The sequence below is a fragment of the Saimiri boliviensis genome, chromosome 9 (assembly GCF_048565385.1).
Source record: "Saimiri boliviensis isolate mSaiBol1 chromosome 9, mSaiBol1.pri, whole genome shotgun sequence".
NCBI classification, from domain to species: domain Eukaryota; kingdom Metazoa; phylum Chordata; class Mammalia; order Primates; family Cebidae; genus Saimiri; species Saimiri boliviensis.
In genome coordinates this window covers 74,036,575-74,061,976 of record NC_133457.1, presented here as the reverse complement: position 1 = coordinate 74,061,976, position 25,402 = coordinate 74,036,575, and the positions used below count along the sequence as shown (strand labels likewise).

The window sequence follows — 25,402 nt, the reverse complement described above, 5'->3', positions numbered from 1 at the left end:
AAGGAGGCAGGGATCCAGCAACATTGTTTGCGGGAAGAGTAGGGAGACAGAGGGAACAGCGTATGCAAAGGCTCTGAGGTGGGAGCTGGGTATACAAGGAAGGGGATAGTCTTTGAGGGCCACTATAGGGATGTCAGCTGTTATTCAGAATGATATGACCTTACTTGTGTTATGTTACTTCATTACATTTATGCCTAGTGTTCCATTACTGGAACGCTAAGCATGTGGGAGTTATTTATATCCTACCCTACTGCTCAAGGTCATCATCCAAAATTCAAAAAAATTGCAACCTCGGGCATAAACGGAAACAGACTGGGAAAGTGCAGAAATATGGCAATGTCAGGAGGCTAGAGCATCACCCCAGGTAACAGATGACAGGGGGTGGGGGGGTTATACACACAAAGCCTCCTTAGTTACATACATGATCAGTGGCCTCTCTGAAGTGAAATTTTCCAAAGGTTAGAATATCTGATCACCAAATAAAATAAGTAATACATAGTCTCCACCGGGCATGGTGGCTCACATCTGTAATCCCAGAACTTTGGGAGGCTGAGGTGGGCGGATCGCCTGAGCTCAGGAGTTCGAAACCACCCTGGGCAACATGGTGAAATCCTATCTCTACTAAAATATAAAAAATTAGCTGGGCATGGTGGCACACGCCTGTAGCTCCAGCTACTCAGGAGGCTGAGGCACGAAAATCGCTTGAGCCCAGAGGCGGAGGTTGCAGTGAGTCAAAATTGCACCACTGTACTCCAGTTTGGGCTACAGAGTGAGACTCTGTCTCAAAATAAATACATAAATAAATAAATATGTGGTCTCTTCAGGTAAGATCACTTTCTACTTACAAGACCTGAACAAAACAAAAGATGGAATGTGAAATAAACCATTTTTTCTTCCATTTTAAAAATACAATTCAGGCATAAGTATGTTTTGAAAAATAGCCTATCCTTTTATACTAAAGCCTTAGCTAAAACTAAACTTCTTATTAAGATCTTTAAAGTCAGAAGAGATCTTTTAGATTCTTCTAACTCAAAAGCATTTTCTCCTTTGAAATGATTTTAAGGTGTCTGCCTTGAAACAGCCTGTAGAGGGAAAGAGTCCCACTTCCATTCCCACAGCAGCTGTGAGCAGAATTCAACACCCACGTCCCCTGCTCTGGTCAGAGGTGGTCTCCATTTCACTATAGAAATACACCATTACTGAGCCATGAAAGATTTATTTTGCTGAAGGAAGAGAGATGATTTCTCTGAAACAGCCACCCCTTCTCAGACCAATGACAATAATCATCCTGTGAATTTTGTTATGCCCAGACTCACCAGGTAGAAAGCTTACTTTAAAAAATAACCATGAGTCTGCTGAGGTTGATGATTTTAAATCCATCCCCCCACCCCGACCCCCAACTGCCATAGTTCTCAGTGGAATTACAATCAGTTATCGAATAGCAGGGAATGGTCATTCTCAACCAATGTTCACGTAAAGAAAACCAGGCATTTCTCTTTATCTCACTAGTTTTAATGACTTTTATTCCTACTTTCATTCCTTATAGTGCTGTATTTATTTAAGCATATTAGTAAGAAGCAAAGATTACTCTAATTCCAAGTAATTTTTAACTATTATTAGTTACCACATGCCTACTGTATTAAGAAGTGTATGGAAACTAAGACAGACACTGTCCCTGTGATTGTACTTGTCAGACTTTCAAGCTTCGTTCACTTAGACACACTCCTTCAGTCTCCATATGTCAGCAGCAGCCACACCAGTTATTCAGCACTGACACCTGTCTCTGGGGCCAATAGTCTTGCTCTTTAAGGTGAAAACAGTCATTTCTTCCTTCAAAGTGTTTTTAAACCATTTGCCTAAAAAACAAACAAAAATTTTGTACATACCACTCCAATTTTTAGCCATCTTGAACATATTTGCAGCTCTGGTATACATTTCACAAGCCTCTTCTATTCTTGTGTTTCCTCTGAGAAAAAATTTAAAAATTAGGTTACATTTTAACAACCATCCACATCTCTAATTCTCCCTCCCTCAAATGATAAACATTTAGTACATACTTGCCATGTGCCAGACAAGCATTACAGAATCTTAACCTCTGTTTAAAGGAGACACTTTTACTATCCTTGTTTTCTAGATGAGGAAACTGGGGTGTTAAGTGGTAAAGTAACTAGCCCAAGGTATTGTAGAAAGGATAGGTCGGAACTAAGACAAACATACGGCCAGGGATGGTGGTTCATGCCTGCAATCGCAGAACTTTGGGAGGCAAAAGTGGGTGGATCATCCGAAGTCAGGGGTTTGAGACCAGCCTGGCCAACATGGTAAAACCCCTTCTCTACTGCAAATACAAAAGCTAGCTGGGCGGGTGGCATGAGCCTGTAGTCCCAGCTACTCAGGAGGCTGAGACAGGAGAATCACTTGAACCTGGGAGGTGGAGGTTGCAGTGAGCAGAGACTGCACCATTGCACTCCAGCCTGGGCAACGAGAGTGAAACTATGACTAAAAGAAAAAAAAAAAAAAAAAGACTCAAACTCAGATATGGCTGACCCCAGAACCAGAGGGGTTACAGACTAAAGATGTTACCCTGATTACATCTTTAATCAGAATCTTTCCCATCTATTAAAGCTGGAAGTTTTATAACAGTCTGAGTAGTTAAAAGTTATGTTTTTCAAAGGAGATTAAATTTTGAAGGATAAAGACTCTTTACTCTGTTATCTTCCAAGAGTTCAGCACTATGTTTATTCAGAAGCCACATCATATGAGAAAGCGGCATGCCATTCTACAGCTGTATTATGTCAACTCTAGTAAGGGCAAATAGCTCCACAATGTGGAAGAGGCCTCAGGGTCCAGGCCAGTATAGAAATGCATTTTATAACATCCTGAGAAATGCATTTTACAACACCCTGAGAGAAGAGTACCTCCGCTGTTGCTTGAACATATACAGTTCTGGGAAGTTCCTCACCAAGCAGCTAATACCACTGAGGGACAGCATCAAGCTGCTTGGAAATTTCTTCTCACATAAAAGCCAAAATTATCCTCCATAATCCTCCCAGAGTTTTCTAATTCTACTTTGCTTTTACTATGCTAAGGCCCCTCCATGAAAGACATTTATCTATCTTGTCTATACATAATCATAAAATATCCAGTGGAAAACTGAGACGCAGTAGACTCTGTACAGTACACATAACAAGGAACTCTGTGGGGTATGGACATAAGGACTCACAGACAGGAGAGGTCAAGGCTGACATTGGATGCTGGCCTGGTATGAACATATGTACATGAAAAAGTGTACACACATGTGCCAGGAACTCCAATAAGCTCCAAGCTCCAGGAGAGGAGCTTGCAGCTCTGTGTCAACACAAATCCTACTACAGACCAGAGGCATACAGCAAGGCTCGGGTGTGACTCAGACCTTAGGCAATAACAGTTTGGCCCTGGACTAGCTCTTTAACTCCTTCACACCTCAGTTTTGGCATATGTAAACTGAATATTATGTATACCTAGGAGTTATCATGAGGATCAAAAGAAATAATCCATATATAGCTGCCACTGCAGAACTTCACTCAGAGTAGGTACTCAAACAGAATTATCATAGCTAGATCCATGTATGGAAGGCATAAAAATCTTTGGAAATATTACATCATATGTCTCGTAAGGAACATGTATCTGGAATAAATGCAAATCAAAACCACATACGTGATACCAAGTGGCTCATGCTAGGATGGCTAGGACAGGCTACTGTCTGTGAAAAGACAGACAATAACAAGAGTCAGGGAGGATGTGGAGAAACCTTATATATGACCAGCAGGAATATAAAGGAAAGCCACTTTGGAAAATGGGTTGGCAGTTGCCAAAAAGGTTAAACCTAAAGTTACCATATAACCCGGCAATTCCATTCCTAAGTACACACCCAAGAGAAATGAAAACACATCCCGGCAGGGCAAGGAGGCTCACACCTGTAACCCTAGCACTTTGGGAGGCCAAGGCAGCTGGATCACCTGAAGTCAGGAGTCTGAGACCAGCCTGGACAACACAGAGAAACCCCACATCCACTAAAAATACAAAATTATCCAGGCATGCCTGTAGTCCCAGTAGTCCCAGCTACTTGGGGTGAGGGGACTGAGATTGCAGTAATCCAAGATCACACCAGTGCACTCTAGCCCTCCAGCCTAGGCAACAGAGTGAGACTTCGTCTCAAAAAAAAAAAAAAAAAAGAAAAAGAAAAGAAAACATTATCTCCGCATGAAAACTTGTATACAAATGTTCATAAAAGCAGTAATCATAATAGCTAAAAAGTGGGCCAGACGCAGTGGCTCACGCCTGTAATCCCAATACTCTGAGGGCAGGAATTCAAGACCAGCCTGGCCAACTTGGCAAAATCCCATCTCTACTAAAAACACAAAAATTAGCTTGCCGTGGTGGCAGGCACCTGTGATCTCAGCTACTTGGGAGGCTGAGGCAGGAGAATCACTTTAACCCAGGAGGCGGAAGTTGCAGTGAGCCGAGATAGTGCCACTGCACTCCAGCCTGAGCAACAGAGCAAGACTGTCAAAAAAAAAAAAAAGCTAGAGTATAAACAACCCAAAAGGCCATCAACTGGTTAACAGATAAATAAATAAAATGTGGTATACACATACAATGGAATATTAATGGACAATAAGAAAATGAAGTAGCAATACTTGCCACACTATGGCTGAGAAGCCACAATGAGATACCGTTTATATGACAAATCTACAGTAGACAAATTTTTAGAGACAGAAAACAGGTTAGTGGTTGATAATGCTATGGTTTGAATGTTTTTGTCCCCTCCAAAACTGAGTTAAATTTTTTTTCCTCGTTTCAAGTTTTAATCAAAGCTTGTATACAAGATCACTTTATTCCTGCATCTTCTCAGTTGTTTCTTCCTTGTATTTTCCTTTCCCACTTGGCGAGATCTGGCTTTCCGTTCAAGGATCTTTTTGCGGTCTTCGTCCAGTTTTAGCCTAGTGATAAGCACCTTGCTGGGGTGAATGCCTACATGGACAGTTGTGCCATTAGCCTTTTCCCACTGCACCCGTTCAATGTAGATTAAAGTATTTCTTCCTGTAAACCTGGACTACTTTGCCAATCTGCTGGCCTTTATAGTGTCCTCGTACAACCTGAACTTCATCATCCTTTCGGATGGGCATGGATCGCACGTTGTACTTCTGTCTCAGCTCTTTGGAAAGAGGGGAGGACATAATCTTCCTGAGAATGTGGGAAGGTGCATTGAAATGCCTTTTGCGATTCTTGCTTCGGTTGGAAGTCACAAAGGGATTGAACTTCATTTTGACAGCTCCCGCTTAGGTGATGGCCGCAAAAGGGCAACTGAGTTAAAATTTAATCCCCAATGCAACAGTGTTGGGAGGTAGGGCCTACTGGGAGGTGTTTAGGTCATGAGTGCTCTCCTCTCATGAATTTACTAAGGCCGCTAATAAAAGAGCTTGTGAAAGGGACTTCCATTCTCTCTGGTTCTCTCTTCTACCATGTGATGACAAGGCAAGAAGACCCTCACCAGATACCAGACACTGGTGCTTTGATCTTAGACTTTCCAGCCTCCAAAACTGTGAGAAATACATTTCTATTCTTTATAAATTACCCAGGCCAAGGTATTGTGTTGCAGCACCACAAAGCAGGCAAAGACATTTGGAGGTGGGAGTGTTAGGGAAAAACACGGAGGTGAGGGAAAATGACAGCTAAATGGTACAGGGTTTCTATTTGGGTTGATGAAGATGTTCTAAAACTGCTGTGGTTGCACAGCCCTGTGAACATGATAAATACCTCTGAATTGTATATTTCAAATGGGTGAATTGTATGGTATATGTATTAAATCTCAATAAAGCTTCCTCCCCAACACACACATACAAAAATCAAAAAACAAACAAAAACCTTTGGGGACTATGTTACATAGTGAAAGATGGAAATGGCAACAAGCCATACCAAAAATGAAGTGTCAGAATAAACTAAAGCTTCCTCTCACACCTTCATGTCTCTTTCTCTCCACTTCAAATCTAAGCATTTAAAAAAAATAGTTAGTAAGTTTCCTAAATGAAAAATTCCTGACATGAAAACATTCTCAACCTTAGCCATACCTCCCTTGAAACAAAGTCTTGCTACTTTCTGTGTCTTGTTTTTCTATGGAGTACTGGGAATCTTGAACCGTAATTACAGTGCAATCACTCTTATTAAAGGTTTCTAAATAAAACTAGCTTAATTAAAATGTACTTTATCCACTTATTTTCAGAGACAGAGCTAGAATTAACAGAGCTCCTACATTATTCTAGGTTTTATGCTAGATATTTCTATATATGTTATTACAACCATGAAAGACACTATCTCCATTTTATGGAATAGAAAACGGTATCTAGAGGTCAATGGCTTAACCAAGGCTACCCAGCCAAGGTCAGTAGTATACCCAATACCTGACTTTAAGTTCAGTGATCTTTGAACCTTGCTAAACTATAAGAGTCTCATCTCTCCTGAAACAGAATCTCCAGAGGTAGTATCACTTTAAAAATTTACTTGTCATAAACCGACCATAACCTTAAAACTTCATGAAAAAAATGTACTTTTGAAAGTATCCTGGATGCTTATTTTATATGAAAGTGAATTTTTATACATTTTATGGACAAGTTTCCAGAATTTGCATTCAAAGTAACTCAACTGTTATCCAGAGGTCCCACAGTGAAGCAGAAGATCCTTGCAAACAATATTCTGTGAGGAGTCCACATTACATAGAGACCTAAGGACATGGCACTCAGTTGATATTAAGAAGCTAAACTGAATTAAATTAACTTTTTTTTTTTTAATTACAGGATCCTGATTTGGAAGAAGAAAACACTTTCCTCACCATGAAATAAACACTGCCCAGCTAGCACAAAAACCACTGCCACCCGGCTGCCCCAGCTGAACCACCTACCCTGCATTCCAGAGGCAAGGCAGACTCTCTTCTTCTTGACTATATTTATTTAGGAAATCTTTACTGAGATCCATATACGCCAGAAAACACTAAGGAAAGAAACTTCTCGCCCACAAAGAGGTCACAACATTGAAGAAAGAATATCAAGCTTCATGGCTAGAAGGGTCTGAGAAAAAGCCTATCCACTCCCCATGTTCGCCTGAAGAAACATGGTCAAAGCCACAGATGGCCCACCAGGAGCCAGTGAACAGCAAAGCCGTGAAAACTAATTCATCTTCGAATAACTAAAATCTTGATTTTCCCCCATCCTGAATCATAACTATTTCAGAGCACTGTAAAACTCTGACAACTATAGTCTGTACTATTTTAAAACTGTGGGTGGGAGGAGGGAGACATCGTAGAATTTTAAGAACTAATGACACAGACATCCTGAGATGTATCTGAAAGAAAAAGGTGACAACTCCTGAGGTAGAAATAAAGTTGCCTGTAAAATCACAAGATATTAGGGTAGAAATATCACAAAAAGTAACAGTGACAATACTATAAAGATAAGCACGTAGACTCAGAGGCAAAATTCAGCTCTAACATCAGGATGCTATGAAGGGGTGTGTCAAGCCACATCAAAAAACTGAAAAGGTACTTGCCCAGGAGGCTAAAGGGAACCCAACTAAGCAGGGTAGCTCCCTCTTCTCATTATTTACCAGCAGTATCTCCTTTCCCACTAGACTGATGCTCCGGGGAGAGGAAGCAGCACAGAGCCTGGCACATAGGCGACAATAACAAGGCTGACTACTTAGTGTCTGGATGGAAGAAATTGTCCACATAAATTTTTTAAGGTTTCTCAGGTATCCCTCAACATAATAAGCAAATGTGGAAAGTATCCAGAAGAGAGAAAAGTTCAAAATCTGTCTAAAAGTGCCTCTGCCATATAGAACCACTGTGTGATATTATAGGCTCTATAAACAATCTGTTTCTACCTGATGCTTCACTTCTGGAATCTTCACAGATTCTAAAAACTTGGAGCTTTCCTAGATAAACTTAACCCTTCCAAGATTACTTTATTTCAGGGCTTAATAAATTTTAAAACAGTACAAATCTTTTATGTGATGCAGAAGTAGAGATTTCTTCAGTGGGGGAGACACAGAGACCACAGGAAGACACAAAACCACTAGAAGAGAGATTTTTGCACGTTCTCAAGACAAAGACATGATAAATGCAAGAGGTGATGAGTAGGCTAACTATCCTTATTTGGTCAATATACAACACAGACATACATAAAAAAATCAAATTGTAACCATCAATATGTGCAATATGATATGTCAATTTTCTAGTAACTTTTCACTTCACTTCTGTTTAATTAAGGACAAAAATCATACCTGCTCACACAGAAAATAATCAGAGACATTTAAGAACTGTTACCAAAGTAACTGTATTTAACCACAATTTCCTGAAATAAAGCTTATGAGAACAAATATACCAAAGAATGCTAGTTAGACTTTATTTTGACAATAGTTTTCTAATGCCTCAACTTTATATGGGGAGGAGCCATCTTTATAGAGAAATAATAGGTATAAACTGGATCTATTAATAAAAAAAAGATATTTCAATACTTAAGAAAGATAACGGTAACTGCTAGATTAATTCAGAAATGATTGTTAAACACAAGCTGATTTGCCAAGAGCACTTTTTAAATTGAATTTCAATCTTTACATAATTCAATCTTTAGGCTGAATTTCCATCTTGAGAAAATACTGATGAGATAAGTGATTCCCAAAGATGATGGTAGCTGCTTAAAGGTAAACTTATCCACACATCCTCCAAAAACCTTACAGATCAACAAAGAGCAAACACAACCACTCATAATCCATGCCCATAGCAAAAGGAGGCATAATTCAGCAGTCCTCCATTAAATATATTTGGGTAAATAAAAAATCCAAAACCAGCAGAGCCAGCAACCCTGCCTCGGCTGCAAGTCAGAAGGGAGTCTGTGGACAGGAGAGGGGAGTTTAACCTGGAAATGGCTGTCCAGGGAAGAACTCTCAGCAAGGAAGTATCCTACGAGGGTGGGCAAACACCTCAGACCAGGCGGAAGACCTGGCAGGTTAGAGCACTGCAGTTGAGAACTGAATGGAGGGGCTTTGCCAGAGGTGGCAATTTCCAGAAGTCACTGCTTCTGGGAGAAGGCAACTTAGCAGGTAGGAGGCTTCTATGGAGGCCTGGAATTCTTGAAACAAAAGAGTATCACAGAATTAGAAGTCACACCAACCCTCTACATACCCCTCCACAGCACCATTCATTAAAGAAACCACATTTAACTGTACCTACACAAGACAGCATTTAAACTAAGAAACCTGTGAAGTCACACAAACCCCTCATCTCCTGTCACAGAAACACATGCTATTGTGTGTCCAAGAAACTGACTCCCTACACTAAACAGAAAGGATAAACAGCATCCATATGAAGCTACTATATAAGAAGATCTCAAGTGAATTAATGCAGGAATAGAAAACGAAATACCTCATGTTTTCACGTACAAGTAGCAGCTAAACACTGGATGCCCATGGCCAAAAAGATGGCAACAGTAGGCACAGGGACTCTGGAAAGGGGTTGGGGTGAAACGGTTGAAAACTACTGGGTACTATGTTCAAAACCTGGGTGACAGGATCATTTGTACCCTAAACCTCAGTATCACACAACATACCCTGCACATGTACCCCCAAAATAAAAGTTGAAATAAAAAGAAACAAATAAATATTAAAAATGAATTATCCTAGAAAACAAAAATTAAAATATGTTTTTTAAAAAAACAAGAATCAAAATATGTTCCCTACAACAATCACAAGGCAGAGGAAAACAATCCCACATGACTGAAATAAAATTAAATCGATATGAAAGTACACCATAAGCTAGAAATTTAAAAACTCATCATGGAAATACACATACAAAAAAGATGATGAACGCTTGTTTCAAATTCTAGAAGAACAAAAATAAAAGGACAAACTGATCTCAGAAATAAAACCTTTGTTATAGCATAACTAAGGGGAGAGCAGATTCTACTGACAATAAGGAAAACTACGAAAACAGTCAAGAGAAAATGAAAGGGATTTAAGTAAAAGTGATAGAGGATAGGCAAAGAGCCAGCATCCATGTAATTAGAGTCCCCGAAGGAGGGAGGTAGGAAAAAAAAAAAAAAAAAAAAAAAAAAAAAAAAAAAAAAAAAAAAAAAAAAAAAACCACACATTTTCAGAATATCAGAAAATCGGAAAATTTTCTGGAAACAAAAGGCATGAATCAAATACTGAACAGGCCTATATATACTTGGAAAACTTACCCGGAACTGTCTACTATGAAACATAACCTAGTAAGATGACTAGATTTTATAAATAAAGCACATTTCTGGGCTTCCACATAAAAAGGCAAAGTCATTTACAAAACTAAGAAAATCAGGCTAAGACTTCAACAGCAATATACAGAGCAAAGTAACAGTGGAACAATGGTTTACCAGAAACTCAAGGGCGAAAAAAGTATGAGCCAAGGATTATACAACTATGCCATCCGCCAAGCACCCCAATGCAAGCCACGATCCAAGGCCTAACTAAGAGATGACTACGAAACACAGCTGAAATGACTGATGGTGTTGTATTGTAGGTCTATAACAAAATGTAGGGACAAGTGTAGAAATATAATAGGGAAACATTTCTATGTCTGACAAAGTACAGTTTTTTGTTTTTTGTTTTTTAAAAAGGCACATTAGAGAAAAAGAGATGTAGAACCTGCACACTGAGAGGCATAAAGGTAATAGGAGTTTTCCAGAGTGAACAAAATAATAGGCACCTAAATAAAGAAAAGAAGCTAAGGATATTTAAAAAGATTTATAGCATAAAGGTAAGCAGTAGAACAAAATTACAAACCTTCCTAAATAAAAAGAGAAAAGAGATGATATGAAGACAAAAAGCAATGAAAATATAATAAATATAGTAGTGATTTTACGTGTGACAGTTTTTATGAATGAATTTTATGTATGACAGAATATGACAGTTAAGAACCAATCACATACAGGTCATTTTCAGATCTGCTCACAAAACAAAACCCAACTTTATGCTCAATACAAGAAACACAACTAAAATATCTATTCTGAAAGGCTTAAAATAAAGTGATAGTCAAAAGTATACCAAACAAATCAAGCAGTTCTTGTTAGAGCTGTCACAACAGCAAATAACCCTGACATCTCCCAAAGGCTTCTCTCGCTCGCTTGACGTGTTACTGCAGGTTGGCTGTGACTGCTGGTTCTTTCTCCACATGTCATTATTCTCTACTCTGGAATGCAGCATTTATCTGGTATATATACTCTTCTTAATTTCTTAAAGGGAAAAAGCCACGGCAGAAGTGCAGGGTGGCCCCTGCATCCCTTCAACTCATACTTCGTCAGTCAAAGTCAGTCACATAGCCACGACTGGCAGCACAGGGCACACAGCAACAGACAGCATGTATGATCCTCTTACATAATACAATCCTAAGGAATGCAAATACGAGCAATAAGAAAACAGATTGCTACCTTGCAATCAGACAAAGCAGAATTTGGGCTCAAAGGCCTTAAATGAGATAAAGAAGTTCACTTCATAATCCTAAAATCTTAAATTCAAAATCAAGTAATACTAGTTGTGAAAATCTATGTACCAAAAACACCGTAGCCCCCTTTATAAAGAATTGCAAAAGTTTAAAAAAAAAAATACACTTATAAGAAAGCAGATATTAATATGTCAAAGTTCCAAAGCAGATCAAGTGAACAAAAAAATACAGACATGAAAGATATAGACAATATAATCAATAACTAGATATGAGGGATCGAGAATATCCACCTTCTAAAGTATACATGGGATGGGCTGTGGTGGCTCATACCTGTTAATTCCAGCCCTTTGGGAGGCCAAGGCAAGCAAATCATTTGAGGTTAGGAGTTTGAGACCATCCTGGCCAACATGATAAAACCCTGTCTCTACTAAAAATACAAAAATTAACCAATATTTACCATGTGGCTACTGCATGCCTCGGGCTGGGTGAGGTGTTAGCCACAGCAGCAAAACAGGCAGACTTCCAAGGAGTCACACATGACCACTGGCCCTCCCTCTCTCTCCTGAGTAGCTCACAAGAATGAAAGAATACGTGGAGAAAACTGCAAGAACGCAACAAGAAAAAGGCCAGTCTTGTAACAGCTTATCATTTGATACCAAGCTATAACAACCTAAGATCAGAAAACTAAACAATTATAATAAAGTTATATAGCTCTGTGCAACTGAATAAGCATTGACACCTCATTTAATCCTTAACAACCATGAAAAGTAAATTCTGTCTCTCTGCCTCTGAAAACTAAAAAAAAAATGTTCTGAGTATGATTTTCTTGACTATGGTCACCAAACTAGTAAATGAGAGAATTCAAGCCTCCAATTGGTCTTCCAATGCATAATAATATATTTCTTATGTATATAACTTATAAAAGTTTTCAAATTTATAATCTATTTCTTATGAGAAAGATACACAAATACACATATGTATCTCTTACACTGTATCACCTGTCTCTGTAAGTAAACCTGAACCTAATAATTTTTTAAGAAGTTCGATCTGCATTTGAACAATTGTAACTGAGGAAAACCTAAATGCTTCACCTATGTTATCACATGGCTCCACCACATTTTGGCAAACCTTAAAACCAACCTTTCTTAAAATAAAAATCAGTGACGAATGCTGATAATTTACAATCTGCAATGCTTAAGAAATATTCCCAATTTTCACAAAGAGCTAATAAATTATAGATTCATAAATATTTCAAGATAACCCAATGGGGCCCTTCATTAAATTTACATTGACATTGCCAGATTTATAGCTTTTGTGTAAACTCTGAGACTAAAGAACACTGAAAGGCAAAGGAAGACAGCATTAACCATAAAGAACATTTTTCCACTGCCATTCTTTTTTTTTTTTGAGACAGAGTCTCGCTCAGTGGCCCAGGTTGGAGCACAGTGGCAGAATCTCAGCTCACTGCAACCTCCTCCCGGGTTCAAGTGATTCTCCTGCCTCAGCCTCCCAAGTAGCTGGGATTACAGGTGTCTGCCACCACGCCAGGCTAATTTTCATATTTTTAATAGAGATGGGGTTTCACCATGTTGATCAGGCTGGTCCAAACTCCTGACCTCAAGTGATCCACCCACCTCGGCCTCCCAAAGTGGTGGGATTACAGGTATGAGCAACCGCACACAGCCTCCGCTGTCATATTTAAGCACTTTCTTCTATGCACATCGTGCAGGTTATTCCCAATTGAGTCTCCTAGCAACAAGATGGAGGGGAGAGTATTATAAGAGGCTTTGCCAATTCAAAACACTCTTACCATCAGACTCAGGCCGATTTAAAATCATACTAGCAGTTCATTAACATTGTAAGTTGGAATTTGAAATTAACTACAAAATTCCATAGCTCATTCCTGGCAAAAAAACTAAAGGACAATACAACTCTTTTGGAAGTAGTCTTACTACATGTACTATACTACAAACTTCAGAAAAAGGTTTAACTCCACAACAACAAAAGCACATCACTGTTTAACTGGAAATTAAGCAGAAACACAAACTACCACAACAGTGATTTCCTGCGACATCTGCATCCCTTGTCAGCTCTTTTCCTGGGGAGGAAGGTTGGGGGTTGGGAAGGAATACTGATACCTTACTTATCAAGCAGATAAGGCAGAGGATTTGTGCCTTACACGGGGAAAAAATAATTTGACTAGCACGTTTTCATAAATATATATGCATATTTTCATCTAATTTTACTGAAAGCAACAACAACAAAAAAAGCTATTGACTACTACTAAGAGCACAGTATTGCCACAAAACCAGTGTGAGTGGTAAACACTAGAGAACACATGATAGGCTTTACTCTGCAGAAAGAACATTCATAATGTCTGTGATGTGAAATATCTGCAGTATGCCAAGCACCTTTTAATGACTGCCACAACCTCAAAACAGTATTTCCTGTCCTCTTTAAAGCAGTACCTAGTCAGCTCTTAAATACATGAGCTCTGACGATAATCAAGTCAGTATGTGTTTGATTAATTTTGTTATGTTAATTCAGGAGTCTGACTTAATTCCAGAGATGGGTTGCCCTGCGTTTAAATAAAGGATTACAGGTAGACCTTTAGGAATGAAAATGGGGACATTCTATAACTAAGAAGGCAGGGGCAGGGTGGAGTAACATGTATTCCAGTCTAGAAAGGTGATCATAGCTGCTATCTATAAGGTAGGATTCTAAACATCTAAATTGATACAGAATCTTAATTTTCCTACTGTCACAGAGATACTACCTCTGTTTTCTGGCGTCAATAATTATGTATTACTAAACTGATACAACTCTACTCTTCTTCCCGAAGAAGCAGCTTTCGTGGAGCAAGTATTACTGGAAATAATCTTCAAAGTACAAATCACACTTGCATGGTACATTAATGATTAACGCTCTTTCATATATTTTATTTCATTAAAAAGATCAATGATGGAGTCTGAAAAGCCTTTTGGCTCTGAAATTCTGGAAAAGTCATCTGTCTAGCCTACTGCTTCTTTGATAAATAGCTGGAGCTGACAATTTTGATGAATATGCTAATTAACATCTCATAGTCACTGTCTCCAACATCCATGGTTCTAAATGTTTTCCAAACATAAACTCGTTGAACCCCCATAAATTCTAGGATATATTATTGCCTCCATTTTTTTTATACACTAGAAACTGAAGCACAGAGAGGCTAAGTAACTTGCCGCAGGTCCCAAAGCTAGATAATAAACTGACCTGTTGTACCCAGGTAAGAAGTAAGATGTACTAACTTTAGTGTAAACTGAGTGTGAATGGTGACGATGGGTCTTCCTATATGTCCTGTCGAAAACACAGGTAGCAACAGTTAAAAGGGAGATGTTTCTTTAAAAACAAAGGCTTTTCAAAATCCTTTAAGGATTATAAGCTCAAGATTTGGCCTAGTTTCCTAAAAACATTGAAAATCTCTTTCCCAAAAGGAGTGTTCTCCAGAGACAAGCACCAAGTGCTGTCATGCTTTTCCCTCTGCCAGTTACAGACTCTCCCAGGGAAGCACTTCCTGAGTTGAAATACACTGTAACATTAAAATAACCTCCTGGCATGAGGCACTATGACATCAAATTTTATCAGAGTGAATTTTAAATGTTTTGTGAATCAAAACTTTAAAAGGAGTTAGTGTGGCGCTAGCATTTGACGGTAGTCGTAACTTTTAAATGCGAAACAAAACATAATTCATACCTATACTTCCTACACATCACGTGAGAAATTTAAAAAGCAGCTATGATAAATGTCCTCTGAGAAGTTCTTGAGGACAGGGATCCTTATCTTCATGCATCTTTGCAGCCCTTTATACATTACTGCAGTTATGCGGACTGCATGAAACTTGTCCTTAAGCATTTCCTAAAGATGTATCAATAGTGATAAAGTATTATAATTTATAACCAAAAGAATAACGTTGGCAAAACAAGCTAAGAGCCCATTATGTGTGTCTTCTGAAATAAGAGTCTGAACTGAAGGTGCACAGAAATAAAATAGTGTCTAATCGTGCAATGTGTTAAGTATCTGCTCCTGGAAACAGCAAAGGGGCTTTCATTTTCAAAAGTAAAAAACAAAACAGGCACACACGAAATTTTCTGCCTTTCTCTTCCTAAACAGCTGAATCATTCACATATTCAACAGCCCAGAATTCTTCCGGGCTGTCAGTGCGGGCTCTGCTTTTTGAGAGGCTGGAATTTAAAATCCTCCTTAGGAGAGCACGGAAGAATTACAGGAAATTAACGGGATTCCCAAAGGGCGCTGACTGAAACCGGAGCTGCCTTACGGTTATTCAAACAGAAGGCCCTGGCTATCAATCAATCTCTGGCGAAGGAAAAATACTACGCTAAGAAAATGTATTCGTTTATTATTCAAGTATTTACTCAAGGTGTACTCGGCGCAAGGCCCCTGGTGGGAGGCCAACAAGCACACCAGCTCTGGAACCGGGTGCCAGGCCGCCCCCTCCGGAGACGCCCCCAGATGCGCGTGCCTAGCGGCAGGGTGCGGTCCCCGTACCGACCCCTCCGGCTCCTCCCGGGCGCGCCTCACCCGGACCGTTCTCCGGAGCGATGCGGGCTTCAGCGTGGCGAAATGCACCAGTCAGACTCGCCACGCACGGAGAAGGGGGCCCCACGCGCGCCCCGGGCAACCGCGCCCGCGGGGCTCAGGGCGACGCTGACCTGCGAGGTCATGGGACCTCCGCACCAACTCGGGCCAAGGCGAGGGGGTATCCAGGGTCTCCAAAGGGCTCGTGGCGCTGACAGCCCCCCAGGATGTTCTAAGGGCTTCCTGGTGCGCTTGGGGGGGGGGGGTCTGGGGGTCCTAGGGATTCTCGGAAAGGCGTGTGGGGGCTGAGGGTCCTCCTGAGGCTCTGGGGATCCCAAGGGGGCGTGTTAGGAGATCTGGAGGGCGCCTAGGGGCTGAGGAACCCTGGGGAGTTCTGCCGGCCCTAGAGGGTCTCTAAAGTGCGCATGAAGTCTGAGCGCCCCTGGGAGGATGCGGGGTTTCCAGGGACCCTGGGGGGGCCCTGTGGGGGTCTCTGGAGGGTGCGTGCGGACTGCGGGCCCCTGGGCGCCCTAGGGGTTCGAGGGGGCGCTGGGGGGGCCCTATAGGATTTCTGGAGGGCGCCTGTAGGCTGAGGGCCCCTAGGCGTGGTCTGAGTGCGCCAGAAGCTGCGTGGGGTACTCGGGAAGTCAGCCCGAAGGGGAGGGGGCCAAGTGCGGAGACCCCTAGGGCACGCACGGTATGGCGCTCACCCAAACAGCCCTCGAAGGAAGGAGTGGGAGGCCTTGACTCGCTTCTCGGCCTCCGCCATCAGCTGTACCGCCTCACGCTCCTTCCCCGCGTTGTCCATATCGCCCGCAGCGGCCGCCACAGCACCCTCAGCCGGCTTGCTACGCGCCCGGGGCGCCTCAGCCCACCTTCTGGCGGTCGCAGGGCGCAAGCGCAGGCGCGACGCGCGAGTCCTGTCGGGAGTTGTAGTCGGGACCTGTCATGGCGGCGGGGATGCGCAAGCCGCCTACTACAGTTCCCAGAACGCCGCGGGGCGCGAAGTCTGAGCCGAGCCAGCACACCGCCAGCTCCCGGGGCAGGGGCGTGACCCTCCAGAGGTGTCCTGGGCCAAGGTGAACTTTAATCTTTTTTGTATGCGGAAATGGAAGATGATCGGTGGCCTCAAGTAAAGACCACCTAATCAGTAAGACTCACATGGCAATGGTATGGATGAAGGAACAGGGGATAACATTGGGTGGAACCCACACCCTACGTGCAAGTTCTGCAAAAGAGAATCGGGTGTAGCCACCAAAAGCATCACTTGCTTGATACCGCCCGCCAGAAAGCGAGCAACAGCTGGCAATAAGAGCCATTTTTATCTCCAAGAGCAGGACGTCCCCAATATAAGTTCGGTTATTTTTAAATCTCCCCAGACTGCAACTTGATGTTGGTCCTCTCTTCCTTGGTTATAAATGAGTTGCGCATATGCGATATATGCATAATCCACTCTTTTTGTTGAATGAATTATTTTCAGTAGATGTGAGCCATTGAACTCTCATCCTTTACGTAATGCTGGCCATAGTGGATGGATCTCCAGGGACAAAATTTTTGCCTGTCAGGAAGACTACTAATGTCCTAGGAGAAGAATCCACAGATAGATGGAATCCTGTGCCAGAGACTTTCAGGCCTGTCCCAGAGGGAGTTATTTTTGAATACAATGTCTAGACCATTCAGGCTTGGCAGTGCTAAGGCAGAGATGCTGAAGCTAATGAGAAAATCACTGCCAAGTGAGATTGATGACAGTTTCAAACTATTAATAAATACACTGTGGGCACTGGAAAGCAAAATTTTTAACAGTGAAGCCTGTCTGTAGAGAGCAAGGCAAGAGGGGCCAAACTCTTAGAAAGAAAGTTTACTAAAGCACATGTCACCGAATTCATACATTGCAGGTCTCTGTAGAGATAGAAATCTCAGCTCTTCATGCAGTTTATTTGCGATTACTACCTGCGTTATTCTAACTTTGAAAGCTGATCTGTGCTCTTTGGAAGAAAAAAAGAGGCAGGAAATTGGAGGTGACAGTAAATGCAGGAGAGACTAGAGAAAACCTGTGAAAAGTGAGCATAAGCATTTGGAAAGCAGAGCAGTCTATGGGGGATTTAATGGAGTTAGGCTAAATCAAAAGCTCCTAAGTAAATCAGTGTGCTGATTAAATCAGTTCCCAAACATGGTTCAATGCAGAAGCTCTAATGGATATTTAAGAAATACCGATTGCTAGGCCACTTCTAGGTTTTGGTATCAAGATCTCTAGCAGCTGGGATCTAGAAAATCATTCAAAACCATTTCATTTTGAAAAGAACTCTCCACCCCTATTCTAAAGCACACAGTTCTACATTCTCAAATCTGCTGAAAGTCAGTTGAAAAGAAGATGAAATGGACTGCCTCCTCAAAACTAGTACTTGCAATTAAGAGTGACATTTTTGGTGGTTTCTGGTAATTTCCTTCATTCTCTTTTTTTGTCACAGGAAATTTGTGGGCACTCCCACCATTCCGGCAGTCCATACCAAAGTGGGAGAAAATGTTCAAACCTTGATTACTGTGTAGAGCAAGTGTTTTCTTCTCCCAGAGACTGGGACAGGAAAGGAGGCAGGGCAGAGAGATGAACCTCACAGAATAAGGCCTGACTAGAGGGACAGCGGAGGAATCCTTGAAACAAGAGGGAAAAGAAAAGGAGAAGCACCCCTGGTGTGGATCAGAAGAGGAGGAATCATCTTAGAGAAGAGTCGAAGGACCCACTGCCCACACCTGCGCTGTCCAGGGTGGGGCCGCTCACCACTGGTGGCCATTTACATTCAAATTAAATCATATTAAATAAAATGTGAAGTTCCATTTCTTGGCTTTACTAGCCACATTTCAAGTGCCCAATAGCCACACATAGCCAGTGGCTACTGAAAGAGTTGAAAATACACCACCCTGTGGATTGACCGAGTTAGACACCTGAGGGCCCAGCGAAGTAGCTCACACCTATAATCCCAGCACTTTTGGAGGCTGAGGTGGGTGGATCCCTTGAGGTGCACAGTTCAAGACCAGCCTGGTCAACACGGTGAAACCCCATCTCTACTAAAATTCCAAAAATTAGCTGGGTGTGGTGGTGCATTCCTGTAATCCCAGCTACTCAGGAGGCTGAGGCAGGAGAATCACTTGAACCTGGGAAGCGGAGTGGAAGTTGCAGTGAGCTGAGATCACGTCATTACATTTCAGCCTGGGCAACAGAGTGAGTGAGACTCCGTCTCAAAAAAAAAAAAAAAAAAGTTAGACACCTGAAAAATGGCAAGTGCAAGAGGATCACTTTGACCTTTTCCTTTTTACCTACAGAATACATGCTGGACACTTTGGCCTCTTGTTTCTTAAAAGCAAGAGATGAAATTCCCATACGAAAGATGTCCTTCCTATACTAGAAATAAAGCAACATTCTTATCACCAAAGACAGGAAATTGAGGCCAAGAGAATTCTGTAAAAACAAACCCTGTTAAACTAACCCTTATCTTCCTAGTCATTTCTCTATCCAGTTAACTACTCTAGCCCAAGCCCCTCTGCCTCATCGCATTTTCAGTTTACTATTCTTTGTCCAATTCAGTAAAAAGTAACACACTCTAACTGCTTCTTTTGGTTTTTATTTCCTTACGAGAACTCCCATGCCATGTAAAACTTCTATCAAATACATCTGTGTGCTTTTTTGCTATTTGTCTTGTATCAGTTTAATTCTCAGACTCCACCAGAAGCCTAGGTGGATGGAACATAGGATGTCCCTTACACTAACATATTGGACTGCGCAGAGAACATTTTTAACTTTGCACAAGTCCTAGTGAACGGCACGAGCCTCTATGTGCCTTGCTTTTCAGCAGCTCTGGGAACGTTTAAGAAAAGAGGAAAAAGGCTTTAGGGAATTTTCAAGAAGGCAGAGCAGGAAAGGAGCCTGTAGCCTGAACAAGGCAAAGCCAACAGTACTGCTGGCTTTTCCCTGTGAGCAGATAGAGGTGGACACCTGGATGCTCAGACTAAATCAACACACACCCTGAAAGATGGTCTATCAAGACAGGGCTGAAGCTACTTGAGAACCCCAACTCTGGCCAGGCACAGTGGCTCACCCCTGTAATCCCAACACTTTGGGAGGCTGAGGCAAACAGATCACCTGACGTTGGAAGTTCAAGACCAGCCTGACCAACATGGAGGAAACCCTGTCTCTATTGAAAATACAAAATTAGCCAGGCATCGTTGTGGGCTCCTATAATCCCAGCTACTCAGGAGATTGAGGTGGGAGAGTCACTTGAACTCCAGAGATGGAGGTTGCAGTGAGCCGAGATGACACCATTGCACTCCAGCCTGGGCAATAAGAGCAAAACTCGGGCTCAAAAAAAAGAAAAAGAAAAAGAAAAAGAAAGAAAAAGAAAAGAGAACTCCAACTCTAAGAAAGCCAGAGTCAGAAAACAACAGAATTGATATGGAAAAGGGGTATAGCCATCTGCATGTGTTCACAGAAAGGGAGCAAGCACCAGGCAAACATCCAGTAGGGAAATTTACAGGGCGTGACTGCTGGTTCACTGAAGCAAAGCAAGAAGGCTCACTCACATTAAAGGGGAGGGAGATGAAATGCCATCTCCTGATGGGAAGGCCTCTGAGGATTTGCAGATGTTTGCAGACCACAACAGTTAGGTCGTAGGGAGTCCATGTTTAGCCTGGTCGACTCTGATTGCACTGACAAAGCTGGGAAGCTGGAGCCCCCAGGCTGGGGTTAGGGGACAGCCCTCACCTCACTTGGCCCTGCTGTCCCAAGGGTCCCTGCCCGGATCTGCAGTGGCCTCTTCTGATGACATCTCAGATTTGGTTCTTCCTGAAATGCTAAGCATGGCTCAGTCATCGAACAAGGTCAAAGCAGAGTGCTGTGCTTCAGAAGGCAGGGAAGGAAGAAGTCCATTTGCGGAGGCTCTTCACTCCAAATCATTAAAGGAATGCATTAATGAAAATAAATCCTCCATCTGTGAGGATGAGGTTGTACAATTCTAAGGACAGAATTTAATTGTTCAATTTACGGTAATTCTTTTCATTTTTCTCGTAGACTAACAAAACCCAAGAACATTTGAATGGCACATTTTAGATAAATAATTAAATAGCTGTCTTTTATTAATCTTTAAAATTTTTTTCGAAACAACATCAGTTTATGTGTTTCTGTATAGGTGTATGGGGCGACATTTCACATGATGTCAAAATTGTTACAAGTTGCCCTAAATCTAACTTTGTTAATCTTACTTAACATTTCCTTAAAATATTACTCTATAAAATTCAGACCAAAAAGTTAGAAAAGGTAAAATTAAATATACACAAGTATCTGTTAGGGGAAACAAAAAAACGGTAAATTAAGTTAAAATAAATTCTTATGAGAAAATACTTATTGTCATTAGTAAGTGTTCTTCTTCTTCTTCCTTTTTTTTTTTCTTTTTTTTTTTTTGAGGCACAGTCTCACTCTGTTGCCCAAGCTGAAGTGTGCAATCACAGTTCACTGCAACCTAAATCTCCCGGGCCTGAGTGGTCCTCCCACCTCAGCCTCCTGAGTAGCTGGGACTACAGGCATGTACCACCACACCCAGCTATTTTTTTTTTTAACTTTTGTTTTTAGTAGAGACAAGATTGCTGTGTTGCCCAGGCTGGTCCCAAACTCCTGAGCTCAAGCAATCTTTCAATCTCAGCCTCCCAAAGTGCTGGGATTATGGGCATGAGCCACTGTGCCCTACCAAATATTATTATTTTTATTAGTTGATATGAAAGTCTACAAACAAAATTTGAAATTAACTTGATGCCTTTATTAATGGCAAATGGGCATAAGATCGTATTGACAAGTTTTATTTATCTTATATATTTTAGGACCTTTCTTATCTATGCTTAATATAAGTTATTACTGTGAGCCTGACACAATTGCTTAAGGGGAAAAGTGGTTTATTTCCCACATAATCTTTGAATTCCTAGAAGAAATTTTAGGGAAAAAAAAGATGCTCATAATTCTACCTACCCAATGAAACATTTATAGTTTTTTATACATATGTATTCCTATCTCATTTTTATCCAAATAACTTATATACACATGTATTATTAGGATATATGTGTAGTTTGTATTTTTTGTTTGTTTGTAAAACATGTATTTTCTCTGTTGCAATAAGTGTTTGTAATTAATTGTTAATGGCCAATAGCTGAATGAATCAAATTTTACAAAACCTGTTCCCACTGTGGCATATTTAGTTTGCATCACATTTGGCTCTTATGGAAATATCTAGGACTCTTTGGAAAGTGAGACAATTTTCCCATCCCTAGATTACACTGTCCCAGGCTTATTTAGGGTGCAGTGCTAGAATTTCTTCACAATCAGGTGAGAAGAACTGAGTCTTCGCAAATCTACTCTACATGGTAGTCACTAGCTTTGAAAACACAGTCAACCCTTATTATTCAAGGATTCCATATTTGCAAACTCACCTATTTGCTAAAATTAAGTTGCAATCCTAAAATCAACATTTGTGGCACGTTTGCTGTCATTCACAGACACTCTCGGAGTGGGAAAAACTGTAGGTGGCTTGATACATATCTTCCAAGCTGAGGTCAAACACAGCAACACTCTGCCTTCTTGTCCCAGCTGTTCTTTTTTTTTTTTCTTTTTTTTTGAGATGCAGTCTTACTCTGTCTACCAGGCTGGAGTACAGTGGCTCGATCTCAGCTCACTGCAACCTCTCCCTCCCGGGTTCAAGCAATTCTCCTGCCTCAGCCTCCCAAGTAGCTGGGATTACAGACACACACCACCACACCCAGCTAATTTGTGTATTCTTAGTAGAGATGGGTTCTCTGCATGTTGGCCAGGCTGGTCTTGAACTCCTGACTTTAGGTGATCCACTCACCTTGGCCTCCCAAAGTTCCGAAATTACAGGTATGAGCCGCCACTCCCAGCCTTGTTACAGCTCTTATACTGTTAATAAGTGTCCTTCTTCACAGCGTGTTTAGTGCCACATTTGTGTGTGTGTGTGTGTGTGTGTGTGTGTGTGTGTGTGTGTGTTTTAGAAGTGAGGTCTTGCTGTGTTGCCCAGGCTGATCTCAAACTCCTGATCTTACATGCCTTCGGCCTTGGCCTCTCAAAGTGCTGGGATTGCAGGTATGAGCCGCCACACACGGTCTGAGTTTTGTGCTTTTATGTTGATGATTTTGCCATTTAAAATGGCCCCAGGCATAGTGCTGTGGTGCTATCTAGTTCCTAAGCACAAGAAAGCTGTGGGGTGCCTTATGGAGAAAGTGTGTCTTCAGTAAGCTTCATTCAGGTATTTACAGAGCTGATGGCGGTGAGCTTGATGGTAATGGGTCAAAAATGTATGTTTAAAAAGACAGCTCTAACTAGAGACACACATAAAACAGGGTTATATATTGATGGATTGACAAAGAGTGTTGTAACCAGAGACTCAAGGAAACCAAACCTTGCATTTTTCCTAGGGACCATGGTTTAGCATTTACTACTTCGGTGTTTGCAGAGATTGTACAGAAGGTAACTTCTGCAAATGATTGAAACCAGCTGCACATTGGGAGAGTATCTGGATAAAGAAATGAAATGAAGTCAGATCACAGAATCTCCCTTTCCCCATCCCTAAAAGACATGGGCAGAAAGGTAAAAACTAGCAGCTCTTCCAGAGAATTAAGACAGGGAAATCATCTTGTACTGGCTCATTTCTGTTTGCCCCCTGGCCCCATTTGCTACCCTTCTGTTATGGTTAATTTTATGTGTCAACTTGACTGGGCCACGGAATGCCCAATACCTATTAAACATTATTTCTGGATGGATCTGTGAGGATGTTTCTGGAAAAGGTCAGCATTTGAATCAGTGGACGGAGTAAAGCAAATGGCCCTGTTCAATGTGAGTGACGCCATCCAATCCAATCCACCGAGCACCTGAGTGGCAGATGGTTGAATCAGGTCTTCCTGGCTGTTTGCATTATGACATCAATCGTCTCCTGCCCTCAGCTCTCCTGGTTATTCAACCTTCACACTCGGGTTGGAGTCTATACCCGTGGCTCTCTAGCTCTCAGGCCTCCAGACTATACCATTGGCTTCCCTTGGTTTTCAGCTTGCAAACAGCAGATGGTGGACTTTGAGCCTTCCATAACTGTGCAAGCCAATCCTTTATAATAAATCTCTACGTATCTATGTGTTTCTCTGGAGAACCCTGACTAATGCACGTTCTCCATGCTGCTCTCTGCTGCACAGCACAGGCTGCTATGGACTCCATCAGTGGGGCTCTTGTGCCCTATAACTTCTGCTCGTATTGACAACAAGATGCCTAGGCATGAGATAGAAGCCAGAGGGGACTGAGAACATAATGTCTGTCCCCTGTTTCCTCCACAAAGTGGCCAGCGGGCACTCGAATTCCTTCTAGATTGTTTGACTCATCTTTCAGGCTTAGGGGTGCTGGCATGGCTGCTGCTAGCTGCAGACACTTGTCCTGTGCCCTGGGGTTTCCATGTACCATATAGAAACTGCCCTGAACTCTCCTGTTGTAAGTGTGCCTTTGCTGACTGTGGAGACCCGGACTAATGTGCTTCCCAACTCATTGTATGAGACCAGGGCAACTTTGAAACCCAAACCAGGAAAGCATAATATGAGAAAAACAATCACAGGCCAGTTTCACTCATGAAAATAGATACAAAAATTCTGAAGAAAACATTAGGAAATATACCATGCACGAAAATTCTAGGTGAATTAGAAACATAAATGGGAAATGCTGAACTTTAAAAATTTCAGAAAAAATATTTTAAAGTAGCCTTATGACCTTGATTTCCTAAACAAGACAAAAAAAAATGCAAACCATAAGAGAGAAAAATCAATACATTCTTCCATTAAGATTATTTTTTCATCGACATGCCATAAATAAAATGAAAAGACAACCACAGCCCAGAAGATGATATTTGCAAGAAGGATAAAGAAATCCCACAAACCAAGTGAAGACAACCAAACAGAAAAATGAGCAGAAAGGTTGAACCTGAGATGTAAGTCCAGATTTCAACAAACTCTTGGCCGGCCTTCTTCAGCTTTTGCTGCTCACTGCTTCAGTGGGAAGAGCATCTGCTCACAGAAAACCAGAAAGATCACAGGAGAAGGCGAAAGCAGGAGTGCCGCAGCCTGCAGAATCTATTTGCTTTTTCTTTGCTTTCAAAATGGAACCTGATGACTATTTAAGAGCTGGTAAACAGATATTGTGTTGTGGAAAACGTCTGCAGAAAGGAGACCGAAGGCTGGATGAGGAGGATGACCTGCCCACAAGCCCCTCCACCCTGGGTGTCCTTGGCCTCTTGTGACATG

General features: G+C 41.5%; 1 protein-coding gene across 1 annotated transcript in view; it reads right to left on the bottom strand.

Annotated features, from left to right (window-relative positions):
- Positions 1–16,983, bottom strand: part of NAPB (NSF attachment protein beta) — a 45,124-nt gene extending 28,141 nt beyond the window's left edge. Inside the window, exons 1-2 of the mRNA XM_003942930.4 lie at positions 16,789–16,983; positions 1,887–1,966 (exon numbers count right to left, since the gene is read on the bottom strand). Of these exons, the coding sequence (XP_003942979.1) occupies positions 1,887–1,966; positions 16,789–16,886 (178 nt within the window). The 5' untranslated portion in view covers positions 16,887–16,983. The remainder of the gene's footprint in view (positions 1–1,886; positions 1,967–16,788) is intronic.
- Positions 16,984–25,402: the final 8,419 nt, after the last annotated feature.